The sequence below is a fragment of the Castanea sativa genome, chromosome 4, assembly GCF_040712315.1.
Source record: "Castanea sativa cultivar Marrone di Chiusa Pesio chromosome 4, ASM4071231v1".
In the NCBI taxonomy this organism is placed as follows: Eukaryota; Viridiplantae; Streptophyta; class Magnoliopsida; order Fagales; family Fagaceae; genus Castanea; species Castanea sativa.
The window spans coordinates 7,766,065-7,787,827 of record NC_134016.1 but is presented as its reverse complement, the minus strand read 5'-3'; the positions used below and the strand labels follow the sequence as shown (position 1 = coordinate 7,787,827).

Genomic DNA, 21,763 nt, shown 5'->3' with positions numbered 1-21,763 from the left:
AGCTATATTACAGTGTGATACATATCACATTTTCTTTTTCATAATTGAGTTTGATAACAAAAAGAGATATACGAAGCTAATTGTATCGCTCATTAATTATTAGGGTATGAGTATCACAAGTCAAAATAAGTTTATCCAATAATTATATGTTTCCTGCTTATTATATGTTTTCTAGCAAGATAGTTAGGGAAATGCTACATTTATAATATTTTTACAACACTTTTACAACAAAATATAGGTGGTAAATTATTATTAGTTGTTCTAATTTAAATTCATAACTTAAATTATTTTTTTGCCCACTCATAACAACCAATAACAATCTTTTATTTAGAATTTGTTGTAAAAATTTTGTGAAATTATTATGAATATAACATTTCTTAATTTTTTTAAAAAAATTTAAATCTCTAAACAAAATCCCACTTATGACCTGTTAGACTTTGGTTAACAAGCACCCGCATCCCACCACACTTTGGATATCTAAAAGCAATTTTGGATCACAAAAAAGTCTCATTGTAAGATTGAAAAACACTAGATCCAAGGCATATATCACATGCATTCACGTTACTTGCTAACACCGTTATTAATATATATTGCTTATTAACATGGCGTAGAAGAATGTTGAAACCTACACCTTATTGCATGTGTACAGCTTAATGCCCCCACACTTTCGTCACACGGTGCCGTAATACTTGGATATGATAGTTCGAAATAAGATATTGCTTTGACCAAAATAAAAAAAATACCCATTAAATAAATAATATTTTTGAATTAATCCAGCTTGGCATTGTCTTGTATATGCCACCTATACAACCCAAAAACATAATCTCTATATAAACCTAAAGCAACGATGATCATGTCACACAAGTAATTCTGAACACTAGCTAGACACAAGCGTAGTGTATTTGGAGCGTTTCATAATAGTGGGGAGGAAAAAATGAGAAGAGAAAATTTAGCGTTTTTCTCACTATTAGCTCTTGCATTGAGCTTGTGTCTAAGGTATGTGGACGCGGCGTCATCGCTTCAACCACCGGTGAAATTGATGTGGCATTATTACAAGCATCACAATACATGTGATGAAGCAGAGGTGTACGTCCGGCATGAAGTGGAGAAGTTTTGGAAGAAAGATCAAAGCATTACTCCTAAGCTCCTCCGGTTGGTCTATTCAGACTGCATGGTCAATGTATGTGCTTCCTAGCTTATACCTCTTCTCAAATATTTGATCATAGTATAGTCTAGTTTCTTAATTTCAACTATTTATTAGTCAAATTCCAAACGATTTATAGCATTGACATTTTTTAAATATTTCTCCTTTTTATGTTATTAACAGTACCTATATTTGATTCTCCAAAAAAAAAAAAAAAAAAAAAAACAGTACCTATATTTTAGTTTTAGTCTAGAGTACAAGATTAACAGATCTCAATAATTGAGGATAGGATTTTGAATCAACTCATACGAACTTATTTTGTTCTTTTACTAACCTTAGCATTCGGTTTAGCCAAAGCAAATTCTCTTGTTATAAATTTTTTTTTTTTTTTTTTTTTTTAAATTGTAATTTACCTGAACTAGACCAAACAGCATTCACCGTGCCTATGAAATTAATTTTACTTACATTTGCAAGAAGCAACGCTATGAAATTTTTTTACTTATATATAAATATATTTATACTTATATGAAATATATATAATATGTTAACAAATGTTTTAAAGGTATTAGTTTATGCTTTTAAACAAAAGTATTAGTTTATGAAATATGTTAAAAAAATTTTTATGAAAAATTAAAAAATAAATTATAATTTTGATAATTTTTTATATTTCTTATAAAGATGGTATAAAAAAGTTCAAAGGATATCCGTTAGTCAAACCAATATATATTATTATAGGTTGCTTTAATTTTTATCTTCTAAACGTATTTCTCAAATGAATGAACTTAATTAATTAATAACAAAATCCATAATATAATAACTACACAAAAAAGGAAAGAAAGAGAAAGCAACTCTCTCTTTTCCACCATAAATAGATGCTGCACTTACCTTATCTTATGACAGCCAATGATCTCTACAATCTGATTTAAATATAGGGATAAATTATGGAGGATAGATTCACAGCCTCACTCTTGTGTTGGTAATTGGTGTGACCAATTTTTTAAGCAAAAGTTCCTTCGCCGTAAAGGGTTGTGCAAGTGGGAGAAGTAGAGTGCATTAATTAAAATTAAAATTAAATTAAATGCCCCTCGGTAAATGTCCTATTAGAAGACAGGAGTATAAGTACGATTTTTTAAATATTTTATTGGTCTTGAAGTTGAAGTTTTGTACTCTACATGTTGAGAAAAGCTTATGAAAAAAATAAAATAAATAAAGCTACTTTATTGTAGCATTAATGTCTATCCAACTTCAAAATAAATCGAGCCACTAAAAGCTATGCCCACAAAGGTTGATTGAGAAAAAATATATATAATTATTGTGGTAGATTCCTCCTCCTCTTAAAATTAGTAAACTAGTAAAAAAAATTCTAACGAATCATGAAATCGTATAAATAATTATTGTTCGATCTTCCATCATGAGAAATTGATTGGGAATTGAGATTTTTGAGGATATAATAAATCTTTGACCTCATAGCAAATAAGCAATAGATGAGGTAGCATTTTTTTTTTTGGGATAAATTTGATGAGAGAGTATGAGTATGAGATCATGGATGTTGTTATTTCACATAAACGGTAAACGACGAAAGACTAGACTAAGAATTTGTTTAAGATCTACTTATTTTGCTGAAATTAAAAACTTTTTGCTAAAAGTGCTGTAGATAAATGTAAAAATTAGTTGAAATAATACAGTTAGACCCATGAAGAATACTAAATAATAAAACAAGTTGACAAAAATAATCTTGCCAAACAGACAGTAACAATAACATAACGAAGGTTCCACGCTCAAGTTGGGGGAAAAAAACACTTTCCAAAAGCTCTTAGTGAATTTAAACGATGAGTTCAGTTATTATTATGTTGCTTCCTCAATGGAAAAGTAAAACAAATTTGATCTTGACGTTTTGGGATTGGTTTAGTGGAAGTCTTAGCCGAATCTTTATCTGATGGGCTTGAGGTGGGCTTCATTTTAATTGATTGTTAAAACCTGAAATATTTTGGACACAAAGATTTAGTTACATTTTTTTTGCGTATTGTTTTTCGCTTACACTTGTTGACTACTGCAAACTAGGGCTGTGATGCATCAATCCTCCTTGATGGACCAAACTCAGAGAAAAAAGCACCACAGAATAGGGGGCTTGGAGGGTTTGTAATCATCGACAAAATCAAAACTGTTCTGGAGAATCGGTGTCCAGGAGTGGTCTCTTGTGCTGACATTCTTAACCTCGCTACCAGGGATGCTGTTCATATGGTATGAGCTTTGCTTTGACTCTCCCACGTCTAAACTAAACTAACAACATGTCAATGAACAGTAAATTCACTCGTTGTCCGTTCTCCTGGTTTAGATTCATATCCTATTATGTAATATCCTATTATGTAATCTGTAATAGGATATGACCGGACCTAACTTTATTAATCACAACACGTGCATAATTTTCATTAATCACTATGTAATGGGTTGGAGGAAATTCCTCAAAATTGATTACGGGGAAGATTTTCTCCATCGTAAAATCAAATAGTCTTTACATCAAAGTGCATGTTGGCAACTTTACCAAAGGACTTTTTTCCTGGATGAAATTTATGAACATGTGTTCTTCAATACTTCCAATAATCTGTAAGTTGGAAGTATTTAGGGGAAATTGATAAAGGACACATCTAAGCCAATAGAGATAAACATCTATGGTTTTTTTTTTTTTTTTGATAAGATAACAAAAAAACATGTCTAAATTACTGATGTTTACTTTTATAAATTCACAGGCAGGAGCACCATCCTATCCTGTTTTCACAGGACGAAGGGATGGGATGTCATCAAGCGCTGCTTCAGTGGACCTCCCATCACCATCCATCTCATGGGAACAAGCATTATCATACTTCAGATCAAAGGGCTTAGATGTACTGGACTTGGCAACACTACTAGGTAAAATTTTACAACATGGATTGGCATTTCATAATGCCTAGAATAACCTCACACAAAACCTTCATTCCTTAGATTGAGTTCTTTGAGACCCTTATTCTTCATCAAACATAAAGACCAACAAGATTCAGCTAAGATATTACATATTTGCATCGACTTCAAAAATTGATTTAGAAGTACAAAACTGGTTCAGTTAGCTACCTTGTCCCAATTTTATGTTTTAATGTAGCTCCGAACACAGCCTTCTCTTCTACTGAATTATATTTGTATTTCAATTCAGCCAACTTGCCTGGTCTAATTTTAATGTAAGCTCATTAGGTTTGATGGCACAGAATATAAAACCTTTGCTAAAATTTTTTTTCTCTTTATTAGGAGCGCACTCAGTGGGCAGAACACATTGTAGCTATGTTGTTGACCGGCTATACAATTTCAATGGTACCGGAAAGCCTGACCCAAGCATGGGTGCATCTTTTGTAACTGAAATGAAAAAGCTATGCCCACAAAGGTTGCAGAAAGGCCAAAGTGACCCGCTAGTGTTCCTGGACCCAGAATCCGGATCAAATTACAAATTCACTCAGTCCTACTATTCTAGAATTCAATCCCACAAAGCAGTCCTAGAAGTTGATCAGCAATTAATCTTTGGTAACGACACTGCACAGATCACTGATGAATTTGCTGCTGGTTTTGAAGATTTTAGAAAGTCATTTGCTCTGTCAATGAGTAGGATGGGAAATATCAATGTTCTAACAGGAAACCAGGGAGAGATACACCAAAATTGTCGAATTACAAATAAGGGCAAGTAGGAGGTATCTAATGTGCTATTTATGAGGGTGGATTAGTCATCATAAGGTCGAATGGCAGCATCTTCATATGGATGGAAATTGTTTTGTGTCTGGAAAAAGATGAATAATCCTTAAATAAGGACAAAAAAAAAATATTTTTTCTTTACAATTTACAAATAAATTGATCCAAATCCATCTTTGCTTGGGCTCGACATTTAAAACACTAAAGAAACACTTTCCAATAACTTTGATTCTTTTATATTTTCTTTCTTTCCTCCAAATCCATGTTCTCAAAAGCATATACAATCAAAATTGCTGATACGTACTTTCCTCTCCAATTATATGCTATGATAAAAACTAAGTATAAAAAATTGTGTTTGCCTAACCTGTGAGATTGATGATAGCTAAATGATCACACCTGGGGTGCACCAAACAAAGGTACTTCTTCCCATCATCAAATCATTCCACTGGATTCAAAAGAAGGGGTAAACAAATATAACAAATGTAAGCAATGGCATAAATAAAATACTAAACAAAGAAATAAGAGCCATTTCAAATCATATTTTTCCTCATATTTAAATGCACACATACATCTTTCAAAATGAATTCTTGCAAAATGTGTAATGGTTAATGGATTCATAGCACAGGAAAAAGAGTACAAAAAAACAAACAGTAAGCAAAGAAATAAAAAGAAACAAATAGGAAAATAAACCAGAAATTGGGGCAACAGATGATTGAGAAGTAATGACATCATTTAATAAAACTGGTCCTCACTAAAATTCAATTACATGGTCTACGCCATGAAACATGAAGAATATGATGTAAAAACTTATTTCAGAAGTCCCAAAGCTCTCTAGGTAAACGTTTTGATAAGTTTAGATAAGTTATATAAAAAAATCTGATAAGTAATAATTTATTAAAAATTCATTAGTATTGATTGCTGAAGAAACCAGCATTTGCATTTGCAACTCAAGAACCACTTTTCCAAAGTACACCACACCATTTAAAGCTCTCTTTTGTTTTGGGAGCAAGTAATTAACTATTATATTAGATACAAAAGACTACATGACACTAAAAACCCAAGCAACAATCTCCAGGAAAATCAGAAAGAAACAGATCTTCAAAATCTGCTAAATGAGTCATCCCAGAATAAATAGAGGAAAGCCAATCAGAAAAAGGAACAGGAGATCAGTGCAGGCAAATCATATGTTTAGATAAAACAATAAATTTTTAGTTAGAAAATGGGTTTGAACAAAGCCTACATAAATCTACATTGTCTGTAAAATATAATGTACATTAAATAAAACCTATCTGAGAAAAACCAAGCCATAGATATTTGAATCATTATATAATTTATTCCACTTATTTCTTCCGTTGTCATCTTAATCAACCCTTCTTCATTACATCCTTCATTAAAATGACATGAAAGTCACAAACCATACACTGACCCAAACTGCAAACAGGTGCCCATGAACTACCCCACTCTGACCAAAGAAGGGGGAAAATAAAACACACCCCCTTTAACAAGTGACAAGTAGGTTAAGTTTCAGTACACTGGCTGGAAGTCAAATCCTGAAGAACTCATCTTAACCAACCAGGAAAAAGTACTTCTATAACTCGGCATGTGATCATCAAGGGTTCAAATCCTAACTTTACTTGATAAAAGCTTGGTCCTACTATCAGTTTTACCACTACATAAATGATCAATTTATTGTACTTTTAAACTGTATTATCAAACAAAACAGTCTTTCATATATCATTTTGTATTTTAGTATATATAAAAAAAAGCCTCAAAGAATATAAACACGGAAGATAATTCCAATTAAGCTCAATACTGAGATTATTATACATAGATACATACATTTGTCTTGGATAAGGCAAAATTATCACCATGGAAAAACAAGTAGAACATAGGTAATTACCTTGCAAAGTACGAGATGTGCAGGAACAAACAAAACTGGGTAGAACTTCAAATTCAAAAGCAATTCTGCTTTGAAATCTTCCATCACAGAAAATCCAAATAACAGCATTTTGTCAAAAATACTCCAACTTGAAATCCCAGCCCATAAATACCAACTCATAGAGTGCCATTTCAGTGCTTTTGCTATGAGAGTATTTGCCTATTTGCAAAATGGGAAACCCCTACTCCTTATTTTGAGCTGCAGGACTCTTTCTCTTGATTAGCTGGTTCAGAAAAGACAAATTCCAGAAAAGGCATAAAGTAAACAAAAGATACATTAGAAAATTGTGCACTAAAATGGTGGTACCTTGAATGCCCAAAAAAAATAGCCATCTCACCACTATGGTCATCACTGAACAATTTTATTGTTAAATGAAAACCCAAGTACAATCACAATTTTTTTTATCATTTCCAGAAACCTAAAAAGCACTAATAAGAAACATTAATCCACCATGGAATAAACATGCCTTAGTTAACATAATTTTTTCTTCAATCTCATAACATCTGTCAATTTATATATTTTTATTAAAAAAATATATTTTTCTCTGAGCATAAAAATAGACAATTCAGCCACCACCATTTCTGTAGTAACAAAAAAGGTAAAAAAGGAAAATGCAGAAATTTTTATATCAGGAGGTCATAAGAGTAACTGAATGAGTAACAAACCTTGTATAAATACTTCTTTCTAATTTTGATTGCTGTTCGTACACATCTTTTGACATTGATCTTCAGCATATTATCATTGAAAATCTGCAATGCATAGAATTTGTGAGTCAACGAAGAAAAATCACGCCTGAACAACCCCCACCCACCCACACACCCAATTTGTTCTTTTATTTTCTCCCTCTGCAAACACATTATAGTGACAACAACGAAAATAATATTGATACGGATACTATAATAATTGCTATTTATTATTATTACTACTACTACTACTGTTAATATTAAGTGAAAAATTATTTTTAGTCTCTTATGTCTTAGAAAAATAACTAAAAATTATGTCAATCCCCAGAAGTTGTCACAGATGTAAAACAAACTGATAGGAACCACAAAAACATGAACCTCCAACATCTCAGGAGCAATTCAAGCCATTCAAACTTGAAGAGAAAACTCAAGATAGGATCATCAAAAAGAAAAAGAAAATCTCTTTGCAAGTGCAAAGAGCATATAGACAGAAAATGATGTATGAGGATAATATTTTGACCTTCAATTTTCTTTTTAATCACAGCCATCTACAAAACCTAATCACTCAAAGTCCTACACTCCCATGAGGTAAAGTTTAGTGAAAGTCATGTGCTTGCCATCGATAAAATTTGGCACATGGTGAAGAGGACAAATCATAAGCTTTACCAAATAAGCGAGCAATTCAATGCAATACAAACAAATCCCATGTTTCATGTACAAATTTGCATTAAAAATTAAAAAATTTATAATTAGAAAAATAAATAAAGAGTGACTGGTAAAAAGGTAAGGTCCAGATTTGCATGTATTGACACATCAAAGCCTTCCATTCAGTTTCCTACTAAATGTAAAAAAAATAAGAAAAGAAGAAGAAAAAAAACCAAGCAATTCTAGGATCCACTAACAAACGTAAAGGACAAGTTTATTGTTATTCAAGGTACCAAAGTGAAAATAAAGAAGTTTGATGCACATAATACAGACCATCATAAATTCATAATCATAAGAAATTAAAAAGAAACTTCTTCTCATCATCCAGTTCAAATCACACGATTAAGCTATAATTAACGCAATGTAAATTAAATTGTACGGTAGGTACCCAAGGATTGACAGACAATTTTGTTTTGTTTTTTTTTAATTGAATAATAAGAAGAAGAAATGGGGGAACTGCTGCACATGCAGGAACCAAAAAAGTGTAAAATGCACCTGCCTTTATGATATCATCAAATGAATGGGTTTCTCTGATTATTTTCTGACGGTTCCTAATAAGAATTGCAGCCACACAGAAGACTGGTAACACGTTATCTCCATTCCTAGTTGATGAGACTAAAGTGCAGATTTGCATATGATCAGTCTTTGACCAGAAATTCCTCGTCAAACCACAAAAGGTATGGGGTGATACTGATTTCAATGCAGTGTTGTCAAGCATGAAGCGGTCAACAATTCCATGGTTTGATTGTGAGCCCTTCACAATACCATGACCATTTTCTGTGCTTTCTTCTCTCACTTCCACTCCAGAATCCCTTGGAAGCTGAACTACTAATGCTTCCAGACAGTGCTCCTCTAAATCATAGCTTAATGACTCATCAAAATCAGCAGCCCATATCATCTGTGTTCAGGAATAAGATTATAAATGTGAATACAAAGACTTAAAAGAAAAATACAGGATCATTTGGGGCTTGATGAATGTGAAAAGTAAATTAACTCTAATTTATTGTACGCAAGATTATATTTTGTAATTTCTCATCAACCATGATACTCTTAAATTCCATTGCATATCAAAAGAAACCTCACTCGCCAACGGACCCATCAGCAGATTATGCACATTCGCTTCAGAATTCAACAAACTCAAAATCAACCACACAATGAGAAGATTGAGTTAGCTATTTTTACCATGTTTGTTCCTTTTTGGGGCGGGTGCATGAAGTTACTCTATCAATTGATATCTACTTCAAAATTAAGGCTTATACCCTTCTACTTGTGCTAATACAAGCACATTTTGCATGACTGACATTCTTAACCAAAACGAGTGCCACCAATTGGATTAATTAGGGCTGTAAACAAGCCAAGCCAAGCCGAGTATTAAATGTTCAAGATTGCCCAATTAATTTCATTTTGAATACAAGCCAAGCTCAAGCTTATTAACGAACTAGATTACATGTTCAAGCTTTATTCATTTTATTATCAAACAAGCTCGAGCTTGTTCATGAATCATGAGCTACTTAATTGGCTCATTCTTTTCCCAATTTAGTAAAGATCAGAACTAAAAATTTGTATCCCTTCACAAGTTTATGCTTATAATAAATAAACAATAAATAAACAAATTATAGGTGAAATTATATTAATTTACTTATTATTTACAAATACTAATTTGATATATTAAGAAATTATTTACAAATTTTACACAATCCAATATCAAGTCTATATAATTGTATTTTATATATATTTATATATCGAGCCTTATACTCACAAGTTTGTTCATGAAAAAATTACTGTGTTTGAACTTGGCTCATTAGTATGTGTTCAATTCACATAGGACATTCAAAACTTAATTAAAATAAAAAATAAAAAGTAGATAGTAGATAGTCTTACAACTACAATTTAAATATTGGTAACACCATTATTCTTCTTCCTTTATAGGTAAGTTACACACCCAACGGGTTATGAACCCTCCACCTAGCATTCGCAACAGGAGGAGGAGGTGCTAGTTGAGCTAGAGCTCATTCGACTGTATTCTTCTCTTCTTCTCCTTCTCTTTTTTTTTTTTAATAAGTAAGAGAATAATTTATTAGAAAGAAAGATTGCTCAAATGCAAGCGTGCTTAAAGAATGACAAGCGAACACTCATGAGGTTCAAGAAATCAATAATAGAAGTACAAGACACCTCCCAATCAACAAACAATATTCAAACGTAGTTCTCAAAATACTATTTTTAGTATCTGCACAAATTTCTCATCATTTTCAAAAATCCAGAGATTCCTCTCTCTCCATACAGTCCACATAATGCAATGTGGAGTAGTGGCCACACTACCCTATTCTAGTGACGTCCAAACACACCTCTCCAAATAGTCAACAGATCAACTACTTTCATTGGCCAATATTCTTCTAAAACCATCAAACATATTTACATGATAAATGGACACAACTAGGACACAAGATCACATACCTTTTTCCATATACATTCACTCGCTGCAAGTTAATATTATTATGTATAAGTTTTAGTTCATATAATGACTCTAAAAGTCCATGTCCAAGAAAAAGCAAGCTTAAAAACCAAAGATATCTTGATAAATTTGATATGATGCCTGATTGGAGACCTTCCTAAGCTATTCTAGATTTTAATGGGTGTTTTTTTAAAATTTCTTTCATTAAGAAGCTGGTAGTTTGTTTTTATAATTTTTTAAATTGTTGACACTTCTCCTACAAGTCCTAACCAAAAAATTAAGTGACAATTTAAGGGTGACAATCGTGCTATTAAAAGTAACTTTAACCTAACAATTAAACCCCAGTACTTAACTGTAATAAAGTCTACAACAAAACCTTAAGCTCACACACTGATCATAGAGCACCAGCACTTTGACTTTAAGGGCTGGCCTACATCAAACAAACTTCCCTACCACCACATGGTATGTAACGAGCAAAAGACAGAATTGCACGATGCACCTAACCAGTGCCACGAGTTGTCTACACTGTAATCAGATTTTGCATCAATCTGCCAGATGCCGTGCTCAACACAACTGTTAATAACAATACTCCTATTTCACTTTTCCTAATATATATATATATAAGCTCGTCCTATCCAAATGAATGCTGAAACTGTTGAATTCTGTAAAAAAGAAATTCATGATTTGCTTGAGAAAAAGCTGATTAGGAATAGCAAGTCCCCTTGGTCTTGTGCCACTTTCTATGTTCAAAAAAAATGCTGAAACTGAGAGAGGAACTCCTCACTTAGTTATTAATTACAAGCCCCTGAATAAGGTCTTAGAATGGATTAGGTATCCTATCCCCAATAAGAATGACATTGTTCATAGGCTAAGTGATGCAGTTGTATTCTCCAAATTTGATATGAAATCTGGATTCTGGCAAGTCCAGATCAGTGAGAATGATAAGTATAAAACTGCTTTTACCACTCCTTTTGGACATTATGAGTGGAATGTTATGCCTTTTGGTCTCAAGAATGGGCATTGAACCCACAACCTAACCTTCCATCCTATTCTTTCGAGGGAAGTTCCATTTGAGCTAGAGCTCATTGGCTGTTTCCTAGATTTATTATGATATGACAACTACCATAAATTTACACTTCTTCTTACTGCATCTACTTAGGGAGAACAACTAAAGAGTACATACCTCCCACATAGAAAGAGCCTCATTAAAAGATAATTCCCGACGAAAGAGTACCAGCAGCATTCGGAATGCAAAATGTAGGCTTTCGGCACCTATATGGGTCAGGTGCGCAAACATTTCCCTATCTGTGAGTTCTAAGATATGCCACAATGATTGCAACTGCTTCATCACTCCAGTTGGACCTTCCATCTGAAAATTTTCACGCTGGAGAGATGTGAAAAGCATATGTTAGTAAAAGAAAGTAAAATAATCTACCTCAACATCTTTGCCAAATTTAGTAATACCATTCTCCTTAAAAGCATCTCAAAGCACCAAAAAGCATCAGCATTATCCTCAAAGAGAACAACAAAAGGAGACAGCAGGTCACTCATACCTAAAACCAGGTTTCAAGGAAAAAATAAATGAATTACTCCATGCTTAAAATAACATTGGATACTAAAAGACATAAATTAGCTCTTACAAAAACAATGATCATATAAACTACACAGAAAAGGCCACAACCTTGACAATAACCAGTTGCAGGATCAACCCATGCATAAACAGCTAGGATATCTGACATCCTAGCTAAGTTTCTTGTATCTTCATAGAATTCAAGATGACTATCTGTTCTTACGACATCAACAACTGTAGAAGAGAAGAGTTTTTTCAGCTCAGATGTGTAGCTAAAGAAGAAGAATATATCTAACTCTGACATAAACAGAACTAAACAGCCTTCTCTTCAAGTTGAGTTGGGGGGGGGGGGGGGGGTGGATTGCATGAGTTACCTATTCGGTGCAGAGTCCAAAGCCATTCAGATACCCTGTCTTCACTGGCTTGCCCACGTTGAGATGTTGAATTTATCATTGCTGTTTCTGGTACATCTGATATTCTCAATTGATTTATCATTTCTGTTTTGTTCAGCAGATTATTGGACACCACTATTGATTCATGGGCATCAGGATAGACCATTTCAATTTCGGAGTCATTGAGAAGCGAGACATTTCCGGATGGTGAGCCATTTGATTCTATAATTAGATCTACATTGTTATTAATTTGAAAACTGTGCATTCTGTCATCTTCAAATCTCAGTTTATGTTCTGTAGAAAGTGTATTGTCATGCAATTCGCATGATTTTGTATTTTCACCACTCTTTTCAAACAAATCAGTGACAGGTAAATGAGGAAAATCAAAACAATCTTCAGGTACATACTGTGATCCATCTGCTTCTCTCCCTATTTTTGGGGAACTGCAGTTGCATGGACCAGAGGTAGGTATATAAAATGATGAATCATATGCTCCACTATCTGTGCTTCCCCTCGCGCTGACATTGTCAGCTGAATTACTAGAGCTTTCCCTTTGGCATTCATATGATGTATCTGTACAATTATTATTCCAATTGCAGTGATTTTCTAAATTGTTAGTATTATCAGTAGAAGCTTTTCTACTTTCCTCTTTAGCTTCCCTCCTCCCTTCATCTTTCGAAGAAGTCCTCATGTCCATAACTTTGGAACCCACAACATAGGCAAGTGAACCAGTTCCTATAGTTGAATGCATCATTTGGCATTGCTTAATCAGGTCCCTGTAACGTTCCCTGCATGAAACAGTATCATAAACCTGTAAATAATTGAAGTCTAAATTTTTACAGGGTATAGTAATAATTGAAACACCCACAAAGACCTCAACTAACAAGCTTAACACTTTATTAAACATATCAAACACCTTCCAATACAATTGATTGTAGACAAGTATTTGAGGAGGGATGGGGGTGGGGGGGAAGGAAACCAACGGATTAAATTTACAATTCAGGCCCAATGCATATTTCATATTGACAGTGATGTGAAGAGAATAAGCGCAACAACAAAGTTACCTAGTTGATAATTATCAAAGGGACTTTCTTGACAAACAGACCACGCCATCCAATGGGGAAGGACCAAAGATAATAAAAAATAAAAAATGATTTGAACTACTGATGAATAATTCTTGCAACAATAAATTTCTAGGCATCAAAGGTTTGACATCGAAGCATAACAAAATAAGACTAAACTGCAAGATGGAAAATGCAGATAATTCAAAGATTTCAGGAGATCAAGCTGATCTGCATGCCTGAAGGTGGAGTACCATTTTTTTTATTGGTAACGCACACCCAGTGGGTCTTGAACCCACAATCTCATCCTCCACCTTGCTTTTACAAGAAAAGGAGTTGCCATTTCAGCTACAGCTCATTGACTTGAAGGTGGAGTACTATAAGAATTTAAGCATGAATATATTTAATTTACCCAGAATAATCAATTATTTTTATATGGAGCATGGTTGCCAAAGGGGAAGGCAGTTAAAATGAAAACTTATCAGCATAGAAATTAAAAGAAAGAGAGCTTAGACCTCCGGGCTGTCCGCAGTTGCCTTCGATACTCAGCAGTGCTGCTTGGTGCATAACAACCAAGTAGAAATTCCCAAACTTCTGGCCTTATAGATGGATCCACACCCTATCATGCAGCAAACGAAGATGGGTTAGAATTATGAGTAACTAAAAACTTCTTCAATTAGACCATCCGTAGTAGAGAAAAATACAAACTGACATTTAATTCTAAAGACACTAAAACTCAGTCAGGATTAAGTCCATTGAGGATGGTAATTAAAAATAGATCCTAGCCTTTGAGCCTACTGATGCCCTGTAATCCAGCACTATGCCCCATTGCTAGTTCCTATTTACAATAAGAAATTTTAAAAAAATGCATACAATTCTGAAAGGAGTAACCCAAAAGAAATTACAATTAAAACATAATATGAACAATTTCCTCTAAAAAAAACACACTACAAACAATGGAAATAAGCTAATGATGAAACAACATACCCCCAAACAAATTAACTTGAGTGCCTTTTGGAATCCATAAACCTTTCCATCACTATCAAAAGTTGCCTGCCACTTTTCTGGCTTAAGCATTCTGTTTACCTGCACCATTAAGAATGATAGAGTCTCATAATTATTTCCATTTGAAACCGCAAGGAAAATTGTATTTCCATTTGAAATGTTAATTTCTTTCTACTTTTCAATAAAGCAGGAATCTTATTCTAATTGGATTTTCTGCTACTCAATTTCTTCAACATTTTTTCATCTTTTTTGGGTGGGGGTGGGGGTGGGAGAGGGGGAATAAGGAGGTTAGCCTATATGGCTTCACAGCATTACAAAGTAATTTGTGCAGTTAATTAATCACACAAACCATTCAAGCTGGTCTTACCACTTATGTTTCAATCAATAGTCTTTGACTTAAGTCCCTTTACACTATACTATCATTTTCTTCTCTGATTCCAACCACGACTTGCTACTAAAAATCGACACTACTATAAGCATAGTTCATCCAATAATGCACAACTAGCCACTAAAAAATCAAAATTACTATAAACATAGTCAATTCTATAATGCACACAAAGCAAGCACAACCAAAAAAAAAGTAGGCACTCCTAATAACTCGCTATAGAATCCCATGAGCATAAAATGCTTAGCCCATCAGAGGCAAATGCTTCTGGATTACCTAGCAACAGGTTTTGGCAGGTAGTGTTATTTTCCCGTACTCTTTTTTAGAGAGGCTTTTATTTAGTGGATTAGTGTTGCAGATGCGACGTGGAATCAGTGGACCACCTTTTGCTTCATTGAGGGGAGGCTCACTGGTTATGGAATTTTGTTTTTAAATCTTTTGGGGTTGCATGGATGATTCCTGAGAGAGTGAAGGATCTTTTTCTCGGGTGGGGAAATTGGTTGGGAAAGCATTCCCCCGATATTTGGAATTTGACACCATTGTGCTTGATGTGGTGTATTTGGAGGGAGAGAAGCAAGCGTACTTTAGAGGATATGGAATGCTCGAGGGAGCAAATTCTTGAGTCTTTTATAGACTTTGTTTGATTGGTCACGAGTTTGTGGACTCACATCTAGTGAATCACTCCCGATGTTTTTTAGATTCCCTTTTGTATTTTTGTGGCTACCTCATGTTTTTTCCATGTCGTAGTATTTTTTTAATGACATATTACCTATCAAAAAGTACTCTTCTTTAGAAAGATCCCTATGTTCTTAAAATAAAATAAAAAACAGTCGCTATAGCATCATTTTACATAGTAATTTTCGCAGTTAATAACTCACATAACCAATCAAGCCGGCCAAAAAATAATGTTCTTTATCTATGCTATCATTTATCAACTCTGCTTCCAAAATCAAGTCGATCCAACAATGCACACAACTATTCACCACTACACAGTTTTTGATACAATAATCGACACTACTATGAGCATAGTTAAGTAAATTCAACAATGCACAAAAGAGAAAGCAAAAACAACAACAAAAATTGAAAATTTTTCTGAAAAATGAAAGTGGTTTGAAAGAGAATCTTACAGCGATAACAACCTTTATGGGAGATTGAGATAGACAAGGCTCGACGATTGAACTCATCTTCTGCAAATTCACCGAACCGGGTTTTCCACAACTCCATTGCCTGTCTTCCTCTCCCTCACCCCAAGACATCACACACACACACACCTCCCCTAAACCCTAACTCTCTCTCTCTCTCTCTCCTCCTCCCTCTCTCTCTCTCTCTAAAACTTTCGCCAACTACTACACAATTGGATGATATAAAAAAAAAGAAAATGGAAACAGCGACGAATCAGTAATCACTGAAAACGAAAACACAGAAAATGTTTCTTTTGAATATGGATTGAGAATTCAGAAATCGGAGAAATGAAGGTGGAAATGGCGGAATCGAATGATCGGAGGGTGATCGGATCGTCGATGATGGAACCGCAAATTCATATAAAGAAATATCGAGAGAGATATAGAGAGAGAAAGAGAGAGAGAGAGAGAGAGAGAGATTTTTACCTAACTAAGAGAGATCTCTGAGAGAGAAATTTGTGAGAGAGAGAGAGGTAGGTAGGTGTGAGAAGAAGAGGAATAATAATGGTAATAATAAGAGGAGCTGCTTCTTCCTTCCTCACCATTAAGCATTTACACATACAGAGGAGAGACCGTTTCCTTTCGCCTGCTATTTGTTTTACTCTCTCTCTCTCTCTCTCTCTCTCTCTCTCTCTCTCTCTCTTTCCTCTCTTTCTCTCTCTCTCTCTCTTCTTTCTTTCTTTCTTTCTTTTTTTTTTAGTTTCTCTTTTTTGTTTCTAGAAACACTTGCTAAAAATATGAAACATAAAAATAGATTTTGAAAGATAATGGCTTATTTGGTTTAGCATTTCAAACTTATATTTTTATATTTTAAATAATATTACACATTTTTTTACTTATGTATTTCAAAAAATTACAAAAATCTCATCTCAAACTATTCTACCAGATACCCCCAAAATTTTTCTTATTACACAAGAAAAAAAAAATATATATATATATATATGATAAAGTGTTTTCTAGAAAAAAAAAATTATCTCTTTTATTCCGGTATAAACTAATTTTGGTCTCAATCTCTTTTCCTTGTTTTTTTTTTTTTTTTGGTTCTCTGTTTTTGTTTCTAGAAACACTTGCTAAAAATATGAAAATATGTATATGAAATTAATTATATTCTTCTTGTTTTTTGTTACATGAGAAAATATAGGATAAAATATATTGAATAAATAATGCTAGCACCCTCAAAGTCTCTCTTCTTTCTTTTCTTTTTCTTTTTTCTTTTTAACAATTAAAAAACGGATTTACCTCTTATTTTCAACACATAGAGAAGACTCCATTCCACAGTATGATGTGAAGAAAAAAATCAAAATTAGTTCTCATTAGAGTTATAATACTTTTTTTTTATAGATATGATAGGTAGGTTAATGTATAACGCATAACTATTAGATAATATAAAAGAGAAAAGATAAATAGTGAAAATATAGAAACCCTAAGGCCTTTAAGCGAGTGAAGCGTTATTTAAAACTTTATATATTGTAAGCTTCCAATAGTTTTTGAAATCTTGATCGAGATTTGTATACTATGCTCTTTATTTTTTTTTTTTAAGATGTATATTATACTATTAATCTTTCTAAAAAAACATATATGGATTTAAAAATACTTTGACCTCTCTCAAAGTGTTAAAAAATTAAACTATATTTCCACCGTGATTCAATAAAAGAATAATCTCTTGTTATCAGAATATACTATCATATAGCATTTACCCTTGATGTATTAAAAATATTTTAAAAAATTATTTTTATTTCCAAAAATAAAATTTTAGCATTTAATATTTTTTATCAATGTTTTTTTTCAACTGTTTTGTCCTCATTTAATATGTTATTTCCTTCCTCGCAAGGAACAAAATGCTTTAGAAAATTTTTGTGTAATTTTGATTAATAAATACTAAAACTTCTAAACTGAACAAGGAGAGAAGTGGCTTTGGGAAAATGGGGAGAAATTCCAATTGGTTTGAAACCTTTTTTTTTCCAAAAAAGAAAAAGAAGAAGGATCAATTGATTGTGATTTGGGAGCGTGCTTTTTTCTTTTTTTTGAAAAAGAAAATGCATATTTATTTAAATATAATACTAGGTTGTAACACATGCATACGTGTAGATGTATTTTTAAGGGTAAAACATTATTTTAGTCCTTAAACTTTACTAAAAGTTTACTTTTCATCCCTAAACTTTAAAAAAAGTATTTTTTTTCATCTCTAAATTTTGTAAATAATTTTTCAATAGTTTAGGGACAAAATATGAATGAAAAAAAAAAATTCAATAGCCTAAAGATGAAAACAAATCTTTTTTTTAAGTTTAAGGACAAAAATAAAATATTTTTAATAGTTTAGGGGTGATAGACAAACTTTTCAATAGTTTAGGGTCGAATAATAAACATAATTGAATGCATATTAAAATTTCTACCTAAATTAATGCTATTAATGACCTATAAAAAATTGTTCATTACTTAACTTATTTTTGTTATTGTGATGAAATAAAATTATTTCATGTTTATATTTTTCAAATAAGATATGAAGATCATGACTAAATTTTTCATTGAATATTTTTTTGAACTAATAATAAGTTTTTCTTTTTTAAAGAAAATCTAGATTAGTTTTAAATGGATTGAAAATGATTTCAAATATGATTTAAATAGAATTGTCTCTTTGAGTTTGCTAATGTTATCTATGTAGAGAGAAAGCTTGCCTCTGCATTACTATTGGTTAATAAAATCTTCTGTATATATTAATAGGTTGTTTGGGAGAAGGGAATAAATGAAATAGATATGAATGAAAAGAATAATTTTAGAATATTCACTCATTTATCTTGTTTTGGAGTTTTAATAGAAAGAATGGAAAGTCACTCATTTATTTGGAAGTTTAAGTAGGAGTGAATGAAATGAGTAGGTGAGAACGCTCATTCCTCTTTATTCTCTCAAAATCTCAAATGTTCATTCCTCTAAAATTAGGAAGAATCAAAGGGAATGGAATGAGGTTTAAAGTTTAATGAAATTTTCATTAAAACTCCCAAAATATATACTCTTATATATTTAGCCCTTTATTTTAAAACAAGAGTCCAATAGTAATACTATAATTAAATAATTTTATTCATTTCTCCCCATGTTACTTCTAAACAAGTTTACTTATTACCTTCCATTTAATTCTATTCCCATATTTTAAAACTTCTAAATAAGGTTACTTAATTCCATTTAATTCATTTTCATTACTTAAATTCATTCTATTCAATCCATTTATTTATGTTTTACTCATTCCATTTCATTACATTCCTTTATGAATTCCCAAACAAAGTGTAATAAAATTGGACGCTTTGATTTTTGTAATGAGTGGTAACTGGTAAATACTTGCATCAACATTAAGCACATAGCACAAAATTATACTTCAATCTAATTGGATTTGCTCTCTATGTTAGCTTGAATATAATATATTTTTCTTAATATATATATATATATATATATATATATACACACACACACACACAATTAACTCAACTGGTAAAATTTCTTGTCGTTGAAATCTATGGGTCAAAATTTGCTTACACCAAAAACTAATAAGTGTCTTAATCTATTTTTAAAGACCAATCATAATGTAATTTTGGTATTGGCATGTGAGTGTATTCATTTATCTCATCCCCTTCTTATATATATATGTGTGTGTGTGTGTGTTTCTCAAAAAAAAAAAAAAAATCATCATGGAAGAAGTTAAAATTCTATCATATTTTGTAAACAAATTAAACAAGAAACAATTAGTACAATTAATGGCTATTAAATGTAAATTCAATTGCCCTTGCACTTTTAAATGCAAAATAGCATTTAAAAACTTGTGTACTTCCTAGTTTCATTTTTTACATCAAATAAAATATGAAAGATGTAATCCTCTAAATTTCCTAGGGTACTCTACCAAATAGATTTTCTTAAATCTTAACTATTCTTTAATGATTTAATGATCTAAATTTTGTCATATCAGCATTCCATTAACAATAATCTTAATTGTTTTGTTTGCAACATTATTATGTATTATTTTAAGAATATTGTTAGTAACATGACAAAATCTAGACTCTTAAATCATAAAAAAATTATTAGAATTTAAGAAAATCTATTGGTAAAGTACCCTAGAAAATTTAGAGGATCTGAATCCGAAAGATGTTCGTATCTCAAAATAATTGTTGTGTAATATTTTAGATTTATGATAAATTGGTATTTTAACTCTCTTTTAACAAAAATAAAATAAAAGTGCATGATTCAAACCAAAGAAAGAAAAGTGGTATAATATTGCAAATCCGGAAAGTGGTCAATTGCAATTTTGTGTGAGAATACTATTAAAAAAAATGAGAATAATTGACTGCCATTTAAAGAGGAAAAAAAAAAGGAGGAAAAAAAAAAGAATTATCTTTTCTTAATTACAAAAAATATCGTAACATTACTTATTCTGAGCCTCGTACAAAAGCAAAAGCCAGCCATATTATTGTGAGATTGTGATGGCAATTTTTTTTTTTTTTTGCTAAACGATTGTGATGGCAATTATGGTCAGTAAATACACGTCATGTATCATGTATGTAGTATGTACAGTTATATGACATGAAATTGATACTGATCTATATCAAACAAGTTCAATGGGGAAAAAAACAATTTTTATAAATAAAAGAAATCAATGCAATAAATGATTTTAAGATAATTGTATAAATTTATAAGAGAAAAACAATGAAATTGTAAATTAAATGTAAATAAAAAACATAAAAGAGGAAAGTCGATCATAAAATAAATCAATAAAATCAAGGGAGATTAACAGACATAATCTCATTCTTTATTACAAAAAATTAAAAAATTTAGGTTTTACATTTAATAAATACATAAATAAATAACAAAAGTTTTAAACTAACTGTAACCTTTGCATTTTTATAAGAAATATGATATGTCCACAACATTTTCACAACATTTTTATAACAAATTTTAAATAGTAGGTTGTTACTTGTTGTTATTATTAGGGTAAAAAAGTAATTTTAGTGTTAGGTTCAAATTTGAACCAATAGCAACTAATCAACTATAATTTGTTGTGAAAATATCGTGAACATATCATTTTTCTTTTAAAATGCATGATAGCATCTAAAAAATCTTAACAAAATCCCTTTTTTTTTTACGTCAAACAAAATATTTTGTTAGTTTCTTTTTCTAAATTGTGGTATTTTAAAATTAATTGTTGTATAATGTTTTTTTATTTTATTTAAGGTAAATTACTGTCTAATTATTTTAGTTAAAAAAAGCGTCTAATTCAAAATAAAAGACATATATTACAATTTTACAATAGGCTTAATTTTTGTTAAAAACAGCTTATATTTGGTTAAAGTCATTTTTATCTCAATTTAAAATTTAAGCTTATCCAAAATTCCAAACACTTATTTTATAGAAGATAAAAGTTAGAGACACAGTAAAAGTTCACTATAATTTGCAACATTCCTAAAATTGTCTATCACTTTATAGTTTATAGAAAGGGATCAATACAATTTCTAAAAGTGAAAGAAATCAATGGATGCTGCATTTGATTTGATTTTTTTT

General features: G+C 31.7%; 2 protein-coding genes across 5 annotated transcripts; one reads left to right on the top strand and one right to left on the bottom strand.

The window, feature by feature from the left end:
• The first annotated feature begins 876 nt into the window (after window positions 1-876).
• LOC142631790 (putative peroxidase 61) lies at window positions 877-4,851 on the top strand. Its single transcript, XM_075806110.1, has 4 exons — window positions 877-1,180; window positions 3,206-3,385; window positions 3,892-4,051; window positions 4,421-4,851. The coding sequence occupies exons 1-4, from the start codon at window positions 935-937 to the stop codon at window positions 4,849-4,851; spliced, it is 1,017 nt and encodes a 338-aa protein (XP_075662225.1). The 5' UTR covers window positions 877-934.
• Window positions 4,626-16,843, bottom strand: LOC142631789 (rab GTPase-activating protein 22-like). 4 transcript variants are annotated; one of them, XM_075806107.1, is made up of 12 exons: window positions 16,172-16,843; window positions 14,642-14,740; window positions 14,170-14,273; window positions 12,576-13,381; window positions 12,313-12,435; window positions 12,096-12,184; window positions 11,815-12,015; window positions 8,679-9,077; window positions 7,457-7,540; window positions 6,753-7,014; window positions 5,217-5,297; window positions 4,626-4,758 (listed from the first exon to the last, which is right to left on the bottom strand). In XM_075806107.1, exons 1-10 carry the CDS (start codon window positions 16,298-16,300, stop codon window positions 6,973-6,975), a joined length of 2,076 nt encoding a protein of 691 aa, XP_075662222.1. In that variant the 5' UTR covers window positions 16,301-16,843; the 3' UTR covers window positions 4,626-4,758; window positions 5,217-5,297; window positions 6,753-6,972. The 4 variants fall into 4 exon arrangements, with proteins under 4 accessions (XP_075662222.1, XP_075662223.1, XP_075662221.1 ...); XM_075806108.1 differs by lacking the exon at window positions 4,626-4,758 and adding an exon at window positions 4,922-4,940; XM_075806106.1 differs by lacking the exon at window positions 4,626-4,758 and having other exon boundaries at window positions 5,045-5,297.
• Window positions 16,844-21,763: the final 4,920 nt, after the last annotated feature.